Source organism: Dromiciops gliroides, chromosome 2, assembly GCF_019393635.1.
Source record: "Dromiciops gliroides isolate mDroGli1 chromosome 2, mDroGli1.pri, whole genome shotgun sequence".
Taxonomy (NCBI): Eukaryota; Metazoa; Chordata; class Mammalia; order Microbiotheria; family Microbiotheriidae; genus Dromiciops; species Dromiciops gliroides.
In genome coordinates, this window is record NC_057862.1 from 234745089 (window position 1) to 234761973 (window position 16885).

Genomic DNA, 16885 nt, shown 5'->3' on the forward strand with positions numbered 1-16885 from the left:
CTTCCCAACAGTTAGTGCCCTACACCTCCCTAACTATCTTGTATTTGTATTATACATAGATAACATATGTACAGGTTGCCTCCCCCTATAAAATTTCTTTGAGAATACAAATTGTTTCGTTTTTGGCTTTATATTTCCTGTGCCTAACACACTGCCTGACATATTAAAGGGATAAAGTAGAATAAATGGTGCTGTGTGATTGAAAACAGAGAACTAAAAATTTAAATAATAAACAAAACTAAAAATTGGTTCTTGAAAAGTCTATGAAAGAACCCTTGTAGACAAGTATAACAAAACTGATAAACTTTTAGTTTAATTAAAAAGAGAGATGAAAATCAAATTAACAAACTTAAAAATAGGACAAAATCACAGCAAATAAAAAATTATGGGAGCCTACTATGTAAAGTTACATGACTAAAAAATGAAAAATTAGGGCAGCTAGGTGGCGCAATGGATAAAGTACTGGCCCTGGATTCAGGAGGACCTGAGTTCAAATTTGGCCTCAGATACTTGGCACTTACTAGCTGTGTGACCCTGGACAAGTCCCTTAACCCCAACTGCCCGCCAAATATATATATATATATATATATATATATATATATAAACTCAAAAAAGATACAGAACTTCAATAGTAATGGTCTTATTTTAAAAAGTGAAGATAACTAATTAGGTACCTTTCAGGCTAGGGGAGAATCCTTAACCAAATGCACAACAGAGGCAATCACAAAATATAAACAAGATAATTTCAATTATGAAAGTGAAAAGCTTTTGCATAAAAAAACTCACACCAAGAAGCATTTATTAAATGCTTACTATGTGTTCAGCACTGTTTTAAGTATTAGGTACAGAAAGAAAGGAAATGATAGACAATATTTCAAAGAGTTCACAGTCTAATGAGGGAGATAACAGGCAAACAACTATGTACAAACAAAATACATAGAGGATAAATGATATTGAAAAAAACAAACCGTAACTATAACAAACTGTTGTAATTCCAACAAGCTGAATCTATCAAACCCAACAAGTCTCACATGCAGGTGGGTCTCCTTTGTTTTAACCAACCAGTCATAATCTAGAGACTTTCTTTGTATCCCCAAGACCTAGCACATTACAAGTGTTTAAAAAATTGTAAAACTCATGTATTTATTAAGAACCTACAATGTGTTGGGCTCTATGCAAGGATAAGACAAAAATGAAAGAGTCCTAGCCCTCAATGATCTTACATTCCATCAAGAAGACTTCCTGAGGCATCGAGGTGGCACAGTGGATAAAGCACTGGCCCTGGATTCAGGAGGACCTGAGTTCAAATCTGAGCTCAGACACTTGGCACTTACTGTGTAACCCCGGGCAAGTCACTCATTGCTCCACAAAAAAAAAAAAAAAAGACTTCTAGAATCAGTCAGTCATCAGTTATGAAGAATATAAGAAATTAGTATTTGTGAGTGCAATTATGGTTTTGCTTTACTTCATACTCAATTTCCTGTAAGCTAGATATGTACAACTTAGTACATATCTCAAAAACACTTAAAAAGTAGAACCCTCATGGCATTATAACTGTTTTACTAACATGACCAAGCAAAATAATCTACAAAAAAAGGTTTAAAAATCATGTATCAGCATTTTTAGCACTGAAAAAATATGACCTTGCATGAACACAATAAGAAAAATATACCCAAGTTAAGACACAGCATTCATTATATTTCTTCTCACGTTTCACAAAGTTATTCTTAAAAAAAAAAAGTAATAGACATGTTCTAGGTCCTGCCAGCAGCCAATGGCCTAAAGTCAGTCAGTCAGTCATTGAAGATATAGAGCTCTTCACAAACCAATTAGGAAACAAGTTTCCAGGCACTGTGTGAGTTTACCAGGTCTGGCAGCTGGCTGTGAACAGAGGATTGAGGGAACTAAAGGAGGCAGCGTGGGGCAGCAGAAAGTGTACTGAACTTACACTGGAGGCCCTGAGCTGTAATTCCAACTCTGCTACTTCCTTCCCTGAACAAGTCACTTCACTTCCCTGGGCTTCAGGTACTTTATCTATGAACTGAAAGGACTAGATAAGATAATAATCTAAGGTCCTTTTCTGCTCTAGATGTATGATCCTGCAATTCAGCGAAAACTGGAAACATAAGGCTTCTTTGAGAGGAATACCAACCATGCCACCTTACAAAGGAGGAAGTTTGTCTACATAAGGTAAGAACTTTGTGATTTTGGGGCTAAGATGAATGGAAGAGTCAATAAAGGTTTGCTATACAATTTTCAGCAAACTTAAAAGGGCTACTGATCTGGATAAAACAATGGACCACTCACAAAGTAAGAAAAAAAATTAAGACTATCTCTTCTTCAACATAGAGAGATAGGTGGGTGATGGTCTTATTTTTTATTTTCCCAGGCAGGGTGGGACTATCCTTCTTTAATGCCATTATTCTTAAGCAAATACAGTCTAAGTATAATGATATTCTTTTCTCCAGTTTTCTTATTATACCCTTATGAAAAGGCTCTATTCAACATAAACCACCCAGAACTTCCATATTTAATAGAGATCTTCTAAACTCAAAATACCAATCATTGCATCTCCTACATGGATAATATCAAATACTTCCCCAATCCCTTTTTATTGGCACTGTAACCACTGTATAATGGTACAAGCAACTAAGAAGTTAAAGAGTCAACCAAAGACAGGCAACAAATTGAACTGAAAAAAAATATTCTCCTTTAGGCTTTAAATCAAATGTAAATTAATCTTTAATTCAAAGAACAAAAGGAAACAAGAATTCAAAATTACTATATGAAACATACCATCTCCTATAAGGAACTGTGATTACCTAAAAACACAAAGTATACTATACAGCTAACACCTGCTATAAAATGGACTTCCTTCATTGATCAAGACATGAAGCATATTTGTCACAGATAATGAAGCATCTATGGCACCAGGAGATAAGTGTACATCAAAGCACTTTCCCCATTTTTTTTTAAACCAAAATAAACTATAGATCTCTTAAAGAAAAAATCCACAGACCAAACCCTCTCCCAACCCATTTTCACCTGTTATTATTTTCAAGTGGTTTTACAATTATTTGACGTGATAAGGATATCAGTTTAAAATTTTTATTAATATGTTCATTAAGTCTTTCCTTTGAAACAAAATAGCAGACACTATCTTTTCAAAAATATTGACATTCCATTCCATGAACAACTTGAAGAATGCACAAAGATCATCAGTGATCCTTAAGCTACACTGTAGCTGTATAGCTACACGATGCTATCTGTTATGCAGATGTTGGAGAACCTTTACAGTTGTCAAATTTTTAGGAAATTGGAATTAAAGTTGTCCATGCAGGAACTGCCTCTGCTCAGCAGCCTGAAAGGAGGAAACCTTCATAGCCTAAGCATGATTATCAAATTCTTTGTGCTCTTAAAGGAGAGTAATTATAGGCATGTGAAAAAAGGGAAGCACTCCCTGAGGTACTCTTCCTTGCATTCCTCCCAAGAGGCACCAGGGCCATTAAAAATTCCAAGATGAAGAGGAAAACAGCCTGGGAACAGCCAGGAGGCAATACAGCAAATTAATACACCAACTGTCCTCAGGGAATGCTGTGATAAAACAGGAAACACTTCTCTCTTCGCAAAATAAAATTATACCACTAATGATAACACAGTCACCACACACACAAGAAAACCATTCTAATGATGGGTGTGAAATTCCCAATGCTGCCCAGATGCTTTGAATGAAATCTTTCCCCACTACATACAAAATGAGGCAGGGAAAAAAAGAGAAAGCTCTTTCCTAAGACCAGCTCTCCACAGTGCTAAGCATGTACCCAAAAAAATTCTCTTCCTCCTACACCTGAAGTCCACAGTCCCAATGACTGATACTGAATTCTGTCTCTCTGGCCACAAGAGCAGTTGGAAAAGTCCTTCAGTGGCTAGAAACCTCTTCCTTTAAAGACCCTATAGAGAAAAGGCATATACATTATTTCAGGAAAGTAAGAGATGGCCTGGAAGGTTCAATGTTTTATCAATAACATTTTCTAAAGGTTTCACAGAGGCCATGTGTGGTTATCAAATGATTAACAAAAAAGGAATGCTATTTAGGAGTGAGAGAAAAATAGAGATATCATCATCTATATTCACTCTCCTTAGCTTTCAGCCAATGCCAAATATATAAAGCAATATACAGTGTTTCTCTATAGTTTAATGTGCCCACGAGTACAGCCTAGACTTCTTCATGTTCCCAACTCCTAGCCACCAGTACTGACAGGCAAGAAACAGAAGATAATGATGTGACTAATGAGCTATACAGATAAAAAACACAAGCTGCTATGCAGCACAGCTTTTTTAAGAGAATAGGGAAGCCAAATAAAGGCACAGATACTAATTCAGCATTGTATAACCTTATTGGCAAAGCTAGGGTGACAACAAAACCATTCACTCCATTTTGCTTCTGTCATGGCATAGTACACTGGGTCTGTCTGAAGGATTTACTTAACATGTGATAAAAGCAATAGTCACCTAACTGAAAAAGCCCCAACCAAAAGTTCACATCGCCTTTTTAAACTGAGGATTTAAATCCAGAGTAAATGCTAAGAGAGAAGTGGTTTACACTAACTCAAGAGTTTTCATATTTTCTGTACAACTGTTTGTAATATTTTTCCTTTCAAAAAACTTTTCCCAACTCCCCCACTTGATTCTGCAGTATATCAGAGGCCTATGACTGGGGTCACAGCTTTATGGGGTAACAATGACTCTGCCCCTAAAGAGTTTATCTTTTCAAACACTGCCCAGCCAACCCTCTATCAAATTATTAAATGAGTAAATGCACAGACTTTTTGACATTAGATCAAACAGTATTTCACTAATTTTTAGCTATGCAAGGAATTGAATATATAATACATACACAATAAATATGTTTGAAATAAACAAGCAGTTTGACTAATAAGGTTCTCAGGTGTGTCAATTTGCATAGAATTAAGAGCTGACCTTAGACTGACTATCCAACTTCACCTTTATGGTGAAAAGAGAAGCATTCTCATCTAGTTCCTTAAGAGAACCTCTCTCTGGAGAGACAGTATTAATAATATTCTTTGCAGATGAGGCTTTTGACTGGAAGAAAATGAGAGGAGCCTCTCAACAAGAGTAGAAATATTACCTGGCAGAACAGTGTGCTGGTAAGCATCTTCGGTGGGAAGCATCAGCAAGAACATCCAAAGAATAGAGGGGACTAAGAGGATTGAACTGAAAGAACAAAAAGAAAATCATTTCAATAAGCCACACTTGAAAGACACAACCTGAACTTGAAAAGATAATCCCACCGTCAGAACACTTTTCTCTACTCTATGTCAACCATTTATGCCATTACAAAACTATTTAGTAAGGCTACATAATGCTCAACATTATGCTATAGTATTGTAGCATGACTAGCTCAATTCCCTCAGAGAATGAATATTTGTCTATTCTGTGAGTTCTCCAAAAATCTTTTAAAATATTGATGATATAGCATCTTCTGCAAAAGTACTATTAACTGGCAGTTTTGCCTATCAACATGGATTCCATTCAAATTCATTCTCAAGTAGACAAGTAAATTATTATTTCCTATCCTCCTAACTTAGAGAATCATTTTGATGATATTACATCTGCAATATAGTGTTCTGAAAATAGGACAGCCAGGGAATCAAAAAACCCAGCTTCTAGTCACAGCTGTGCTACTAACTTGGAGTGTGATTTTGGGCAAGCCTTGTTAACTTTTTGGCCCTTACAGTGGCCAAAAACTAACATGGAAATGCTGAAGAGTGCCAGATGTGAAGCTAAGAAGACCTCAGTTCAAATCCCTCTTCTGAAACTTATGAGTTCTAACAAGCAACAAAAACCAATACCTGTAGTACCTCCTTCACATGGTTGTTGTAAGGGTCAAAGGAGATAATGTATATAAAGTATTCTGTAATCTTGAAAGTTCTATATGCCAATTGCTATTATTATTACTATCCTAATTACTTCACAAGGTAAAAAGAGGGTGTTATACAAATGTCAAGTACTGTATGATACACTTACCATAAAGCAAGTTAATTACTACTTTTAACAATTCAAGAAAGCTGTATTGTTGCCTAGTTTCATCTTGGTTTTCAAAATCACTTTATCATCCTCCCCAAAAATACCCAGAACTAGAAGTATCTTTCAAAAAAAAAAAGTTACTTTCCATATTCTAAATATGAATACAATTCTATTATTAGTGCAACAATTTCACTAACATATCCAAATCCAATAGGGGCATTTGAAAATAAGGAAATCTTATTGATCAGCCTCCACAACTATATATTCTCTTCTGTAAGACTAATCACTAGAAGGAAAAAAACCCATAGAATTAAAAGCAGAAATGCTTCAGCCAGGAAAAATCTACATGCAGTTCATTCTATGATATCATTGTTGCCAGATCAAAACAAAGTAACTGATTACCATGTCACTTCTGATTTGAATCAGTGACTAAAAAATAAAGTAACTACCACAATATGAACACTGAAAAGAAAATTAGCCACAGCAACCTACAGCTGCCTTCTAAAACATAACATAATTCATTAAGAGTAAAATATCCATGCAACACAGAATGCTTAGAATAGCAAAGCAAAATGTATGGATAATGACTTCCTTACCTCATGCGAACAGGCAGGAATGTGGGGAAAATCAGAAGTCAACGTTTTGTTCTTTCTAAAGAAAAGGAAACCAAATGAGAAAATAAAGATGACAGAAGAGCCAACTTACCTGGTTGCGCTCTCTCTTCCCTGTTGATGGTAACCAGAAACTAAAGGGAGGGAAAGAACAAAAAGGGAAGAAAACAAAATACAAGAAGCAGGGAAAAGATAAAGAAAAAGAAAGCAAAAGATACAGGGAAAACAAATTAAGGAAATGAAAAGACGGAATTGGGGGAGAGAGGGAAAGAAATATTAAACATGTGCAAGCTTCACACTGGAAACAACTTTTCAAACGAAAAGCCTCCTAATGAAAAATCAAGTATGGGGCAACCTGCTAATGAACCCATTTGCTAAATTATGCAAATAAACTGCTGACCAACAACCTGATCCCCAAGTCAACAAGAGCTTAACCATAGATTATAAGCATCTTTGCCTACTATTATAGATTGAATAGCACCTATGTTGGATAAATAAATACATTCTATTGAAACTAGCTACCAAATAGCTTACCATGCTAAGAGGAAATACCAGAGACATTATATTGTGTGGAGCATAATTTACAGGATATGGATGTCATAAGATAGAAGAGAACATTCCTCCTACAACAAATAGTTTGCTCAAAACAGAGTTCCCTGGAGGACTTCACCACCAATAATTAGCACAAAAATTCTTTCTCTATAAATCTGTGTGCAATCTCTTCTGCTTAATATTAAACAAGATTCATTTTGGTAGCTTTCTCTCCTTTGCCATCTAGTATCTAGTTGGCTCTCAATATATATTTATCGAATATTTGCAAAGGTGAAGGTGATAGCTGAAGATAATTATCAGTTTTGTAGATTTATATTAAAGGAGAAAAACATTAAGGAGTTCAGAGTACAAAAAATTTAAGAGCAGCTGCCTTTTAATAGCAGATATGCCTAAAAAGCAAAACAAGGAAAAGTAGACTAGAAATGAAAAAACAGTTATACAGGATATAATGTCATATAGTTTAGTGTTCTAGATAGGACAAATGCTTTAAAGAACATTTCACTAAAATTCTAAAGTCTCTTTTATAATACTAAAATTCCAGTTTCTATGACAAATTTCTGGTGGCTATAAAAATTCCCCTTCCTTCCTCCCCCTACACAGAACAGGAAATTCTTGATCTTTTTCTTTCTCAGGGCTTAAATCAACCAACCAGGTACTTACTCTTTCTGACGTGGGTCACTAATTATGTGGCCTACTCTCTCAGTCCCTAAAGTGCTCATGCTGGTCTCCTAAAAAGACAGAAAAGTAAAATATGTCACCACTACAATAAACACTGACACACAGTGCAAAGCATAATTTTCTGTCAAACTTTTTGAAAAGCACCTCACTTTTTACGTCTATGGTTAGAATCAAAGTCAATGACATTAGTCAATAGTTGGGCCCAAAGGTTAACTTGTTTCCAATGGGCCTGATTTGCTTACTGATAAACTGTATGCTCCATAAGGTTAAGGGCTATCTTGTGAATCTTTGTATCCCTCCCAAATACGTAGAGCAGTGCTTAGAACATAGTGAGCATTCACGATATGAGCTGAATGAACTACTAAGGCCTCAGCTAAAATTAGTCACCACATATTGGTATCCTGCTAAACAAACCATTTTCTCCTCCCCCTCCTTCCCAAAAACCTGAAATGGGTCCTGTTTCTACAAACTGATCAGTCCTTAGCCTAAGCGTTTAACAACACAGGCCTCAGAGGCTAGTAATGTAAATGATCACAGAACCACCATCTTTGGAATATAGCGAAATGACAGGAAGAACTCACCCTTCACTCAACATGAACATCCATTACAGTATCTGTGAAGGCAAATGGACTAGGCTGTGTGCACATACTAATACATAACATGAATAAGAGTTGCACAAATATGTATAAATGTTAAGGCTGGGTAAGCACAAGTCAACTGTGCACAAAAGTCAAGAAATATATAAGCCTGTTGTGTGCACACAGTCTCTGGGCAAGTATTTTGTGTGTTCATCTATGTGGTGAATTAATCTAAGTATTAAGCTGCACATCTTAGCATAACAATTTGCTATAGAAAATTAATTTGAGGTCAGGTTCTGGGCGGGAATGGAGCTAAATGAAAAGGTTTTACACCCTGTATTCTTCATCTCTTATGGCCATGCCTCCTGGTCACAGACACACATGAGGTAGGGGGGCCAAGGGGAGGGATGGGTGAAAAATGGGCTATTTGTTACAGCAGAAAAATTATTAACTTAAAGTGCCGTAATGTTTAAATTTACAGTTTATTACTGTGTAAATTACAAGCCGTACTTTCAGTAATTAGCAGCTCGCTGGCAGGGAGCTGTGAATGAAACTCATTATTTATGATTACAATTTAGAAAAAGAGAAGAGAGGGACAGGGGATGGGGAAATAGGAGGAGGTGGGTAGACCAGTGACCTCTGCTGTAAATGACAAATACCCCTTTAAGGTGATGAAGGTGAATTTAACAAGTAAATATTATCCTATTCATCTGAAATTGTTAGAGATATTTCCAGTAGACTCTTGTTCCCTCCTAGCTAAAGAAAGCCTGATTTACTCCATTCCAGCTCAAAGCTCTTATCTTACAGTAACTAAAATGAACTTAGCTAGATGGAGAAGAGACTATTAGCTATCAAATATAGTAAACAGAGAAGTGAAAAGGGAAAGTGTGCCCCACCCCTTCACTACTACATATTCTTAACATACTACTTCTCTAACTATGTTTCCAACATAGCAAAAGGGATATGGGACATTTTAAAGACCACAAAATGAGTTTCAGAAGTAGACTTTCTTCTAACAAATTAATCCAGGCAATGTATTGTAGTAGAAAAAGTGCCAAACTGAGAGATATGACACTTCTCGAGTTCTCAGATTCCTCATATAAAATAAGGAAGCTGGACTAGATGGCCTTTCTATAAATGGGGACAAGAGTATGACTACAAAAAGTAAAATCCCCACCTCTACAGAAATTTTTTTTAAAAACTGATACTTTGTTCATTTAAACTTCAGAAAATAAACACACTCTCAATTATCTTCCTCATATTCCTGCTTCTAACTCTCCTTCTTAACTCTCTCTGGCCAACTAGGACTCCAATTCTTCTGGCCCTGAATACATATCTCACAAAGCTTTTAAAGAAAAAAAAGTAAGAGATTTAAGACTGTGTCCTAAATGTCTCTAAAGAGTCCTGAAGCCTCATTTGGTAGCAGTTATTATTCCTGATGGTCTTTGACAAATATCGGGATGAAAGGTCAAAACTACAATGTACAGAGAAATCTTCATAAATTTAGACAAAGAGTCATGATGAGGGATAGAAAAGATCTTTGTTACTTCAAGTAACAAAGTTAACACAATAGTAAGCTAAAGTACAGAACATAAGGAAAGTACAGGTCTGAACTGCAAAATGATTCACAATAAATCCTCTGCTGGCTAATATTTTCTCTACCTAAAGCAGAGAAGAGAATTAAGCTTAAACAAAAATTAGGGAGGTGAGGGGGCAGAGGAGGGAAGTGGGCCTGAAGCTCTGTGGCTTTCCATTCATTCCCAAATGAATTCGGCTCTGTTATATGATCTAATAGAAATAACACAAGCATGCTAAATTAGCTATAGGGAATACTTAATTTACAGCTAGACTTCTGATTATGATAGGTACACATACTAAAATAAGTAACATTATCATCACCCTACTTAGGCCAATAAATACATTGAGGGGAATCACCTTTCCAACAAGCCTTCTTCGTCCTTTTCTGAGGCATCGGGCAGCAGCTCCAGGGAGCCGATTCAAGCGTGCATGGAACCCTGGAAATAAAGTGGAAAGACCTCAGCATTCAATTTCAATTGAACAAGTATTTATTAATCAAGTACTATGTTCAAGGAACCATAGTACGTGCTGGGAACTTTAAAAATAATAAACCAAGGAAACCACCTCTATCCTCAAGGAACTTACAGTCTTAGTACTCAATAAAGCCAACTACTTATTGAAGATATTTGCTACCTTGAAGATTGTACCAGCAAAACTCTATAAAGTTTGCCATGGAAACTGGATCCATAAAGCTCATCCCCAAACCAGCTATTCCAAATCCTAAATCTTCAAAATATGCAGAAAGAATTGATGATGTCATCAGTGTGGGGAACTACCTTCACCAACAAAGAATACAACCCATGGATGTAAATAATTCCTGGCTTATTATTATTATATTTATATGACTTATCAAAGCATTTAGAGGTTAAGTGACTTGTCTAGGATCACACACCTAATATGTGTCAGAAGTGGGATCTGACCCCAAGATTCCTTGTTTCCAAACCCAACACTGTATCTTTTGTGCCATGTTTCTACTATAATAAAGTTATTTTTTTCTAAATAATTGGTCAATCAACAAAAATTTATTAAACACCTACTATGTGCCAAGTAGTATCCTAGAACTATAAGGGTACAAAAACAAAGAATGAAACAATCCCCACATTACAAAAGCTTGCATTCTTTTTTTTTTTTTGCAGGGCAGTGAGGGTTACATGACTTGCCCAGGGTCACACAGCTAGTAAATGTCAAGTGTCTGAGGCCAGATTTGAACTCAGGTCTTCCTGACTCCAGGGCCAGTGCTCTATCCACTGTGCCACCTAGCTGCCCCCTAAAAAGCTTACATTCTAATGGGATGATGATGGTGGTGGTAGTGAGGATGATGATGAGAGAATAAAAGGGGCAGCTAGGTGGCACAGCAGATAGAGTACTGGCCCTGGAGTTAGGAAGACCTGAGTTCAAATCCGACCTCAGACACTTGACATTTACTAGCTGTGTGACCCTGGGCAAGTCACTTAACCCCAACTACCTCACCCAAACCCCGCCACCCCCCAAAAAAGAGAGAGAGAATATATACAAAATATTTTGGGAGGGAGGACAAAAAAGGGGGAGAGGACTTGGGATAGAGTTTAGGAAAGGCTTCATGTAGAACATGATATATGATACATGATATATGATAGCTGTATCTTAAAAGAAAAAAGGAATTCTATGAGGCAGAGGTGAGGAAAAGTAAATTCTAGGCATGAAGGAGGCTGTGCATGAAAAAGAAACAAAGCAAGTTTGGCTAGATTATATTGTATGAGACAGGAGTACTATACAACAAAGCTGGAAAGATAATTTACAGCCAACTTATAAAGAGTTTTAAAAGCTAAACTGAGGAGTTTATATATTATTTGAGAGGCAATAAGAAGCCACTGAAGTTTGTTGAGCATAAGAGGGCCACAGTCAAATCTGCCTTTAAGGAATACTGAATTGGCAGTTATGTGGAAGATGGACTAATGTGGGAAGAGCTGTGAGGCTAGGAGCCCAATTAGGAAGCCACTGCAATAAATCTGGAAAGAAATGATGAAGGCCTGCACTAATATGGTAGCTGTGTGAATAGAAATGGGTTCAGATGCCACGGATGTTGCAGAGGTAGAAATACTGCTTTAGATATTGTTAGCGTGAGATGTTTCTATCCAGTTTAAAAAGTCCAATACAGAAAGAGATGTGGGACTAAAGTTCAGGGGTCTGTTAACTCAAAAATATAATAAAAAGTCAGCCCCAAATCAGGCTGCAATACTGATGCTAGCCTTTACCAAAACCTCAATTTCTATTACAACCAGAGAAATAGAAGGCTGCTCTATTAAAATTATTAGCAAATTTTTCCAAGGTAATGTGGCCTAAAAAAAGTAAATACATACGAAAACTTATAAATCCAAATGAATTATCCTCTTCAAAGTCATAACCTAAAGTCAAAATCTATTGATTCCAGAGGTGCTACAAATGCTCATAACAATTTTGGAACTGACTTCAGAGCCACAGAATGTTCTTTCAAATAGTCTCAATGGTGAAAAATCTTCAGAGTAAGTTGAAAATTAAAAATTGAGAGCTAAAAAGGCAATGTAACTATAAAATTACAACTGACTCCTTAACTGATTCTGAAAGCGATACCAAATTAGGAATTCTGAAACTATTTTGAGTAATGGCAGTTATCACCAGAATAAGTATATAGTGTTTCAAGGTGCTTATTCTAAAGAACATAATACATGAGTTCTGAAATATATACAGCTATTCTTTTACATGTAAAACTGAACTATGGATCTTTTACAGCTCCTGAAAGATTAGAGAGGGAAGGGAAAATAAGGGGAGAAGAGGGAATAAGCATTTATTAAGTGCCTACTATGTGCCAGGAACTGTGCTAAGAGCTTTACAAATATTATACTTCAAACTCACTATATCAAATCTCTGAGGTAAAACATTAAGACTGTACTGAACACAAATCAGGAGCTGCATAAAAACTAATAGATTTATTACTGAGAATCAGTTACAGTATTCTACAGCAGCAAGGGTACTCAACATCTATTCCAACCCCCTTACTTTGTAGATGAGAGGAAACCAAGGCTCAGAAATAACTGACCTACCTGAGACCACCTACCTCACCAGAAGCCAATAAAAAAGGGGGGGGGGGGAGGTGGCCCCTAGAAGCCAGGTCTCAAATCCCAGTTCAATGTTCATTTCACTAAGAAAAGCTGCTTCGTAAGTGATAAGAAAGTAGAATGGCATAAGGGAAAAAACCCTACACTACCAATTTAAAACCTAAATTCTAGTAAAAGTGGCAATTGCTAATTTATAGGACCTTAAACAAGAACCTCAACCTTTCTGAACCTGTTTCTTCGACTCAGGAAACATTGCTTAAATACCTATCCCATACACATGGTACCATACAAAAGGGCAAAGCCTGGAGCCTTAAAGCACTAGTCTAAGTCCTGTCTCCAACACACTAGCTGTATAACCACAAGCAAGTCTCTCAGTACCCCTCCCTATCAGCTCTCTGATGCTGTAAAATACAAATGAGTGGTCTGCATTGGTAAAAGCAGAGTAAGTTCCTCACACTGATGAACTCCTTGGTCTGGAAGAACAAAAAAGTACAAAGCTCAAGATTAACCACAGGCAGGGAGTATTCAAGTTTCATGTCTCCAGTTCCTCACACAGTCCCTGACACATAGCAGGCACTTAATAAATGTTTATTGAGCAAATAATTGGGAGGTAAAAAGACAAAACACAAAATGATGACTATATGTCTGTCCCTCCCTTTCTCTCTCTCTTCCTCCTCCTCCTCCTCCCCCCTCCCCCCCCAGTAGTCCAAAGAGTTCATCACTTTGAAAGTTCCAGTCACAACTGAGGGAGCAAAGACCCACGCTCTAGACAGACATGGACATAGAAAAGGCAGTCACTTGAGAAGGAAGTAGTTTCAAGGAATGGAACCCCTGACAGCAGAGAAAAGACTCAGTTATAGACTCCAGAGAAAGCTAGCCCCAGCAACTGAGAGTCAAGCTGCAAAAAAGAGCAAAAGCCGGGAACCCAGCTAAGCAATCTGCTAAGCAGAGATTTTCAATCTAAGAGGAGCTATTACAAGATGAGAAAGGGCTTCCAGGAACTGCACTACTACTACTTACTAGCTGTGGTAAGCTGCCTTTGCCACACATGTATACTATACATGTGCTACATGAACTATAAGGTTGATCACACTCTTTCCATTATGCTGCATGTATTTTTAGGAGAGTATGCTCCATATTGATAGGGGAAATGTTTTGTAGTAATTGTTCTTAACATTCCATTGTAGGCCTTTGCTGAGAGTTAATCTTGTCTAACAGGTGGTTACCAATGGGATGCTCAAGAGTTAAAGTGTTGAGAATGGATAACCAGACAATGTCAGCCACCCTTTAGGGACCCAATCCAGAGGTTCTAGAAAAAGTTCTGGGCATACTACACTGATACATGTATTTGTTGTACCCCCAAGAGGATAGTCTTATTCTTTGCATCTGTATCCCTAGTGCCTAGCACGGTGCTTGGAATATAAGCACATAAATGCTTGTCTACTGATTTATAGAGGCAGGGAGAATAATTACAAGGACTGTTGGCTAAAATAACTGCCTTTTAGAGGTAGGGAGACCCATTTCATTATCCCTAACTCAAGCAAAAAGCTAAAAAAATAGCACCAGATCAAATAATAATCAAGAAATCCATTGTGAAACTACAGTGACAGAAAAGAGTGATAGTAAAGAAGATAGGAGGGAGAAATATATTGAAGAATGAAGGTGATATAAAAACAAAAGGCAATAAAAATGTTAAAATAAAAAAGGCAACTTCAATAGTCCAAATAAGAAATGTAAAAGAATACTATTGTGCTATAAGAAATGATGAACAGGCAGATTTCAGAAAAACATGGAAAGACTTAAGTGGACTGATGCTGAGTGAAGTGAGCAGAACCAGGAGAACATTGTACACAGTAACAGCAACATTGTGTGATGATCAACTGTGATAGACTTAGCTCTTCTCTGCAATGCAATGATCCAAGACAATTCCAAAGAATTCACGATGGAAAATGTTCTCCACATCCAGAAAAAAGAACTGTGGATTCTGAATGCAGATTGACCCACACTGTTTTACTTTTTGGCTTTTTTTCCCCTTTTTTGAGGTTTTTCCCTTGTGTTCTGATTCTTCTTACATAATATGACTAATGAAAAAATATGTTTAATGTGATTGTACATATATAACCTATATCATATTGCTTTCTGTCTTGGGAAAGGAAGAAGGAACGGAGGAAAGGAGAAAAATTTGGAACTAAAAATCTTATGAAAACAAATATTGAAAACTATCTTTACATGTAACTGGAAAATAATAAAATACTTTTATGATTAAAAAAAACAATAATGAGAGGGGGCGCCTAGGTGGCGCAGTGTTTGATAAAGCACTGGCCCTGGATTCAGGAGTACCTGAGTTCAAATCCGGCCTCAGACACTTGACACTTACTAGCTGTGTGACCCTGGGTAAGTCACTTAACCCCCATTGCCCCGCAAAAAAAAAAAAAAAATGATGAGAGCCTAAATTATGGCTGTAGCATTGTGAGTGGAGAACATGGGTGAGATGAAAGAGATTTTATGGAAACATAATCAACAAAATTTGGCAAATGATTAGATATGAAGGGGTGTGGGAGAATAGAGTCGGGATGACTTCAAAGTGATTAGAAGAATGGTGATGCCCTTAGCAGAAATAGGGAAACTGTGATGGGGAGAGGTTTAGGGAAAAAGATAATTGAGTTTTGTTTTTAAAATGTTATATATGAGATAGTGACTGGATATCCTGGTGGAGCTCTCTGGCCAGCAGCTAGTATTAAGGAACTGGAGAGTTCAGGGAGAGAGAAGAGATTTTGGAATCATCTGCTTACAGGTAGTAATTAAGGCTGTGGAAGTAGATAATTATGGTCATTAAGAGAAACACTCATGCTGAGGGGGTAAATATATACTGATCCAGCAAAGCATGAAGAAATCAACAAATAAGAAGAGAATCAGGAAAGAAAAGCATCACAGAAGGCAAGAATGTAGGAGGACAGAGTGATCAATGTGATGAACACTACAAGAAAGATAAGTGGCTTGGGAACTGAAATAAGAAAACAAAAGGTCAATTAAACTTAGCAGTTAAAAAGCTGTTAGTCACCTCATCAAAGTTTTGTTTGAATGTTGAGGCTGGAAGGTCAAATTGTAAGAGATAAAAAAGTGAGTAGGAGGGGAGGAATTAGTCAGTGAGTGAATACAACAACTCTTATGACTTTCATTATGAAAGGAAGCAGAGAGCTACAAGTAGAGTTTGAAGGGGGGATGGCATAGTCAATATGCCAATATTTGAATGCATCTAAGTAAGAGTGTCAATTTCAATTCTTCAGATACTGAAGTATTCCATGCTTTTCAGTCATGCAACACCAATGGAAGGATACTGGGGTAAAAATGATGAGCTTTTGTTTTTTACACTATTAAATAAATATTGGGGGGCAGCTAGGTGGCATAGTGGATAAAGCACTGGCCTTGGATTCAGGAGTACCCGAGTTCAAATCCAGCCTCAGACACTTGACACTTAACTAGCTGTGTGACCCTGGGCAAGTCACTTAACCCTCATTGCCCTGCAAAAATTAAAAAAAACAAAAAAAACAAAAAAAATAAATATTGGCACTATTAAAATACCCCTGTAATTTCCCAATCTGGACTTCTTTCATGCTCCTGTTCAATTCTCAACCCAGTCTTGGCACAGAAAAAAGACCACCTTTTCCTCAGAGATGGGAGCAGAGAAAGAAAGAAAGAATGAAAAACAATGTAGAAGCATTCTGTGGTGTGAAATAGAACACAAGGAGTTGCTGATAAGTAGATG

The 16885-nt window shown here is 36.9% G+C and overlaps 1 protein-coding gene across 1 annotated transcript in view; it reads right to left on the reverse strand.

Moving 5' to 3' along the window:
* Positions 1-16885, reverse strand: part of GPATCH2L (G-patch domain containing 2 like) — a 67291-nt gene that overhangs the window by 32286 nt on the left and 18120 nt on the right. Inside the window, 5 exon segments of the mRNA XM_043987881.1 lie at positions 5150-5235; positions 6645-6738; positions 6740-6793; positions 7872-7939; positions 10403-10482. Coding sequence (XP_043843816.1) covers positions 5150-5235; positions 6645-6738; positions 6740-6793; positions 7872-7939; positions 10403-10482 — 382 coding nt within the window.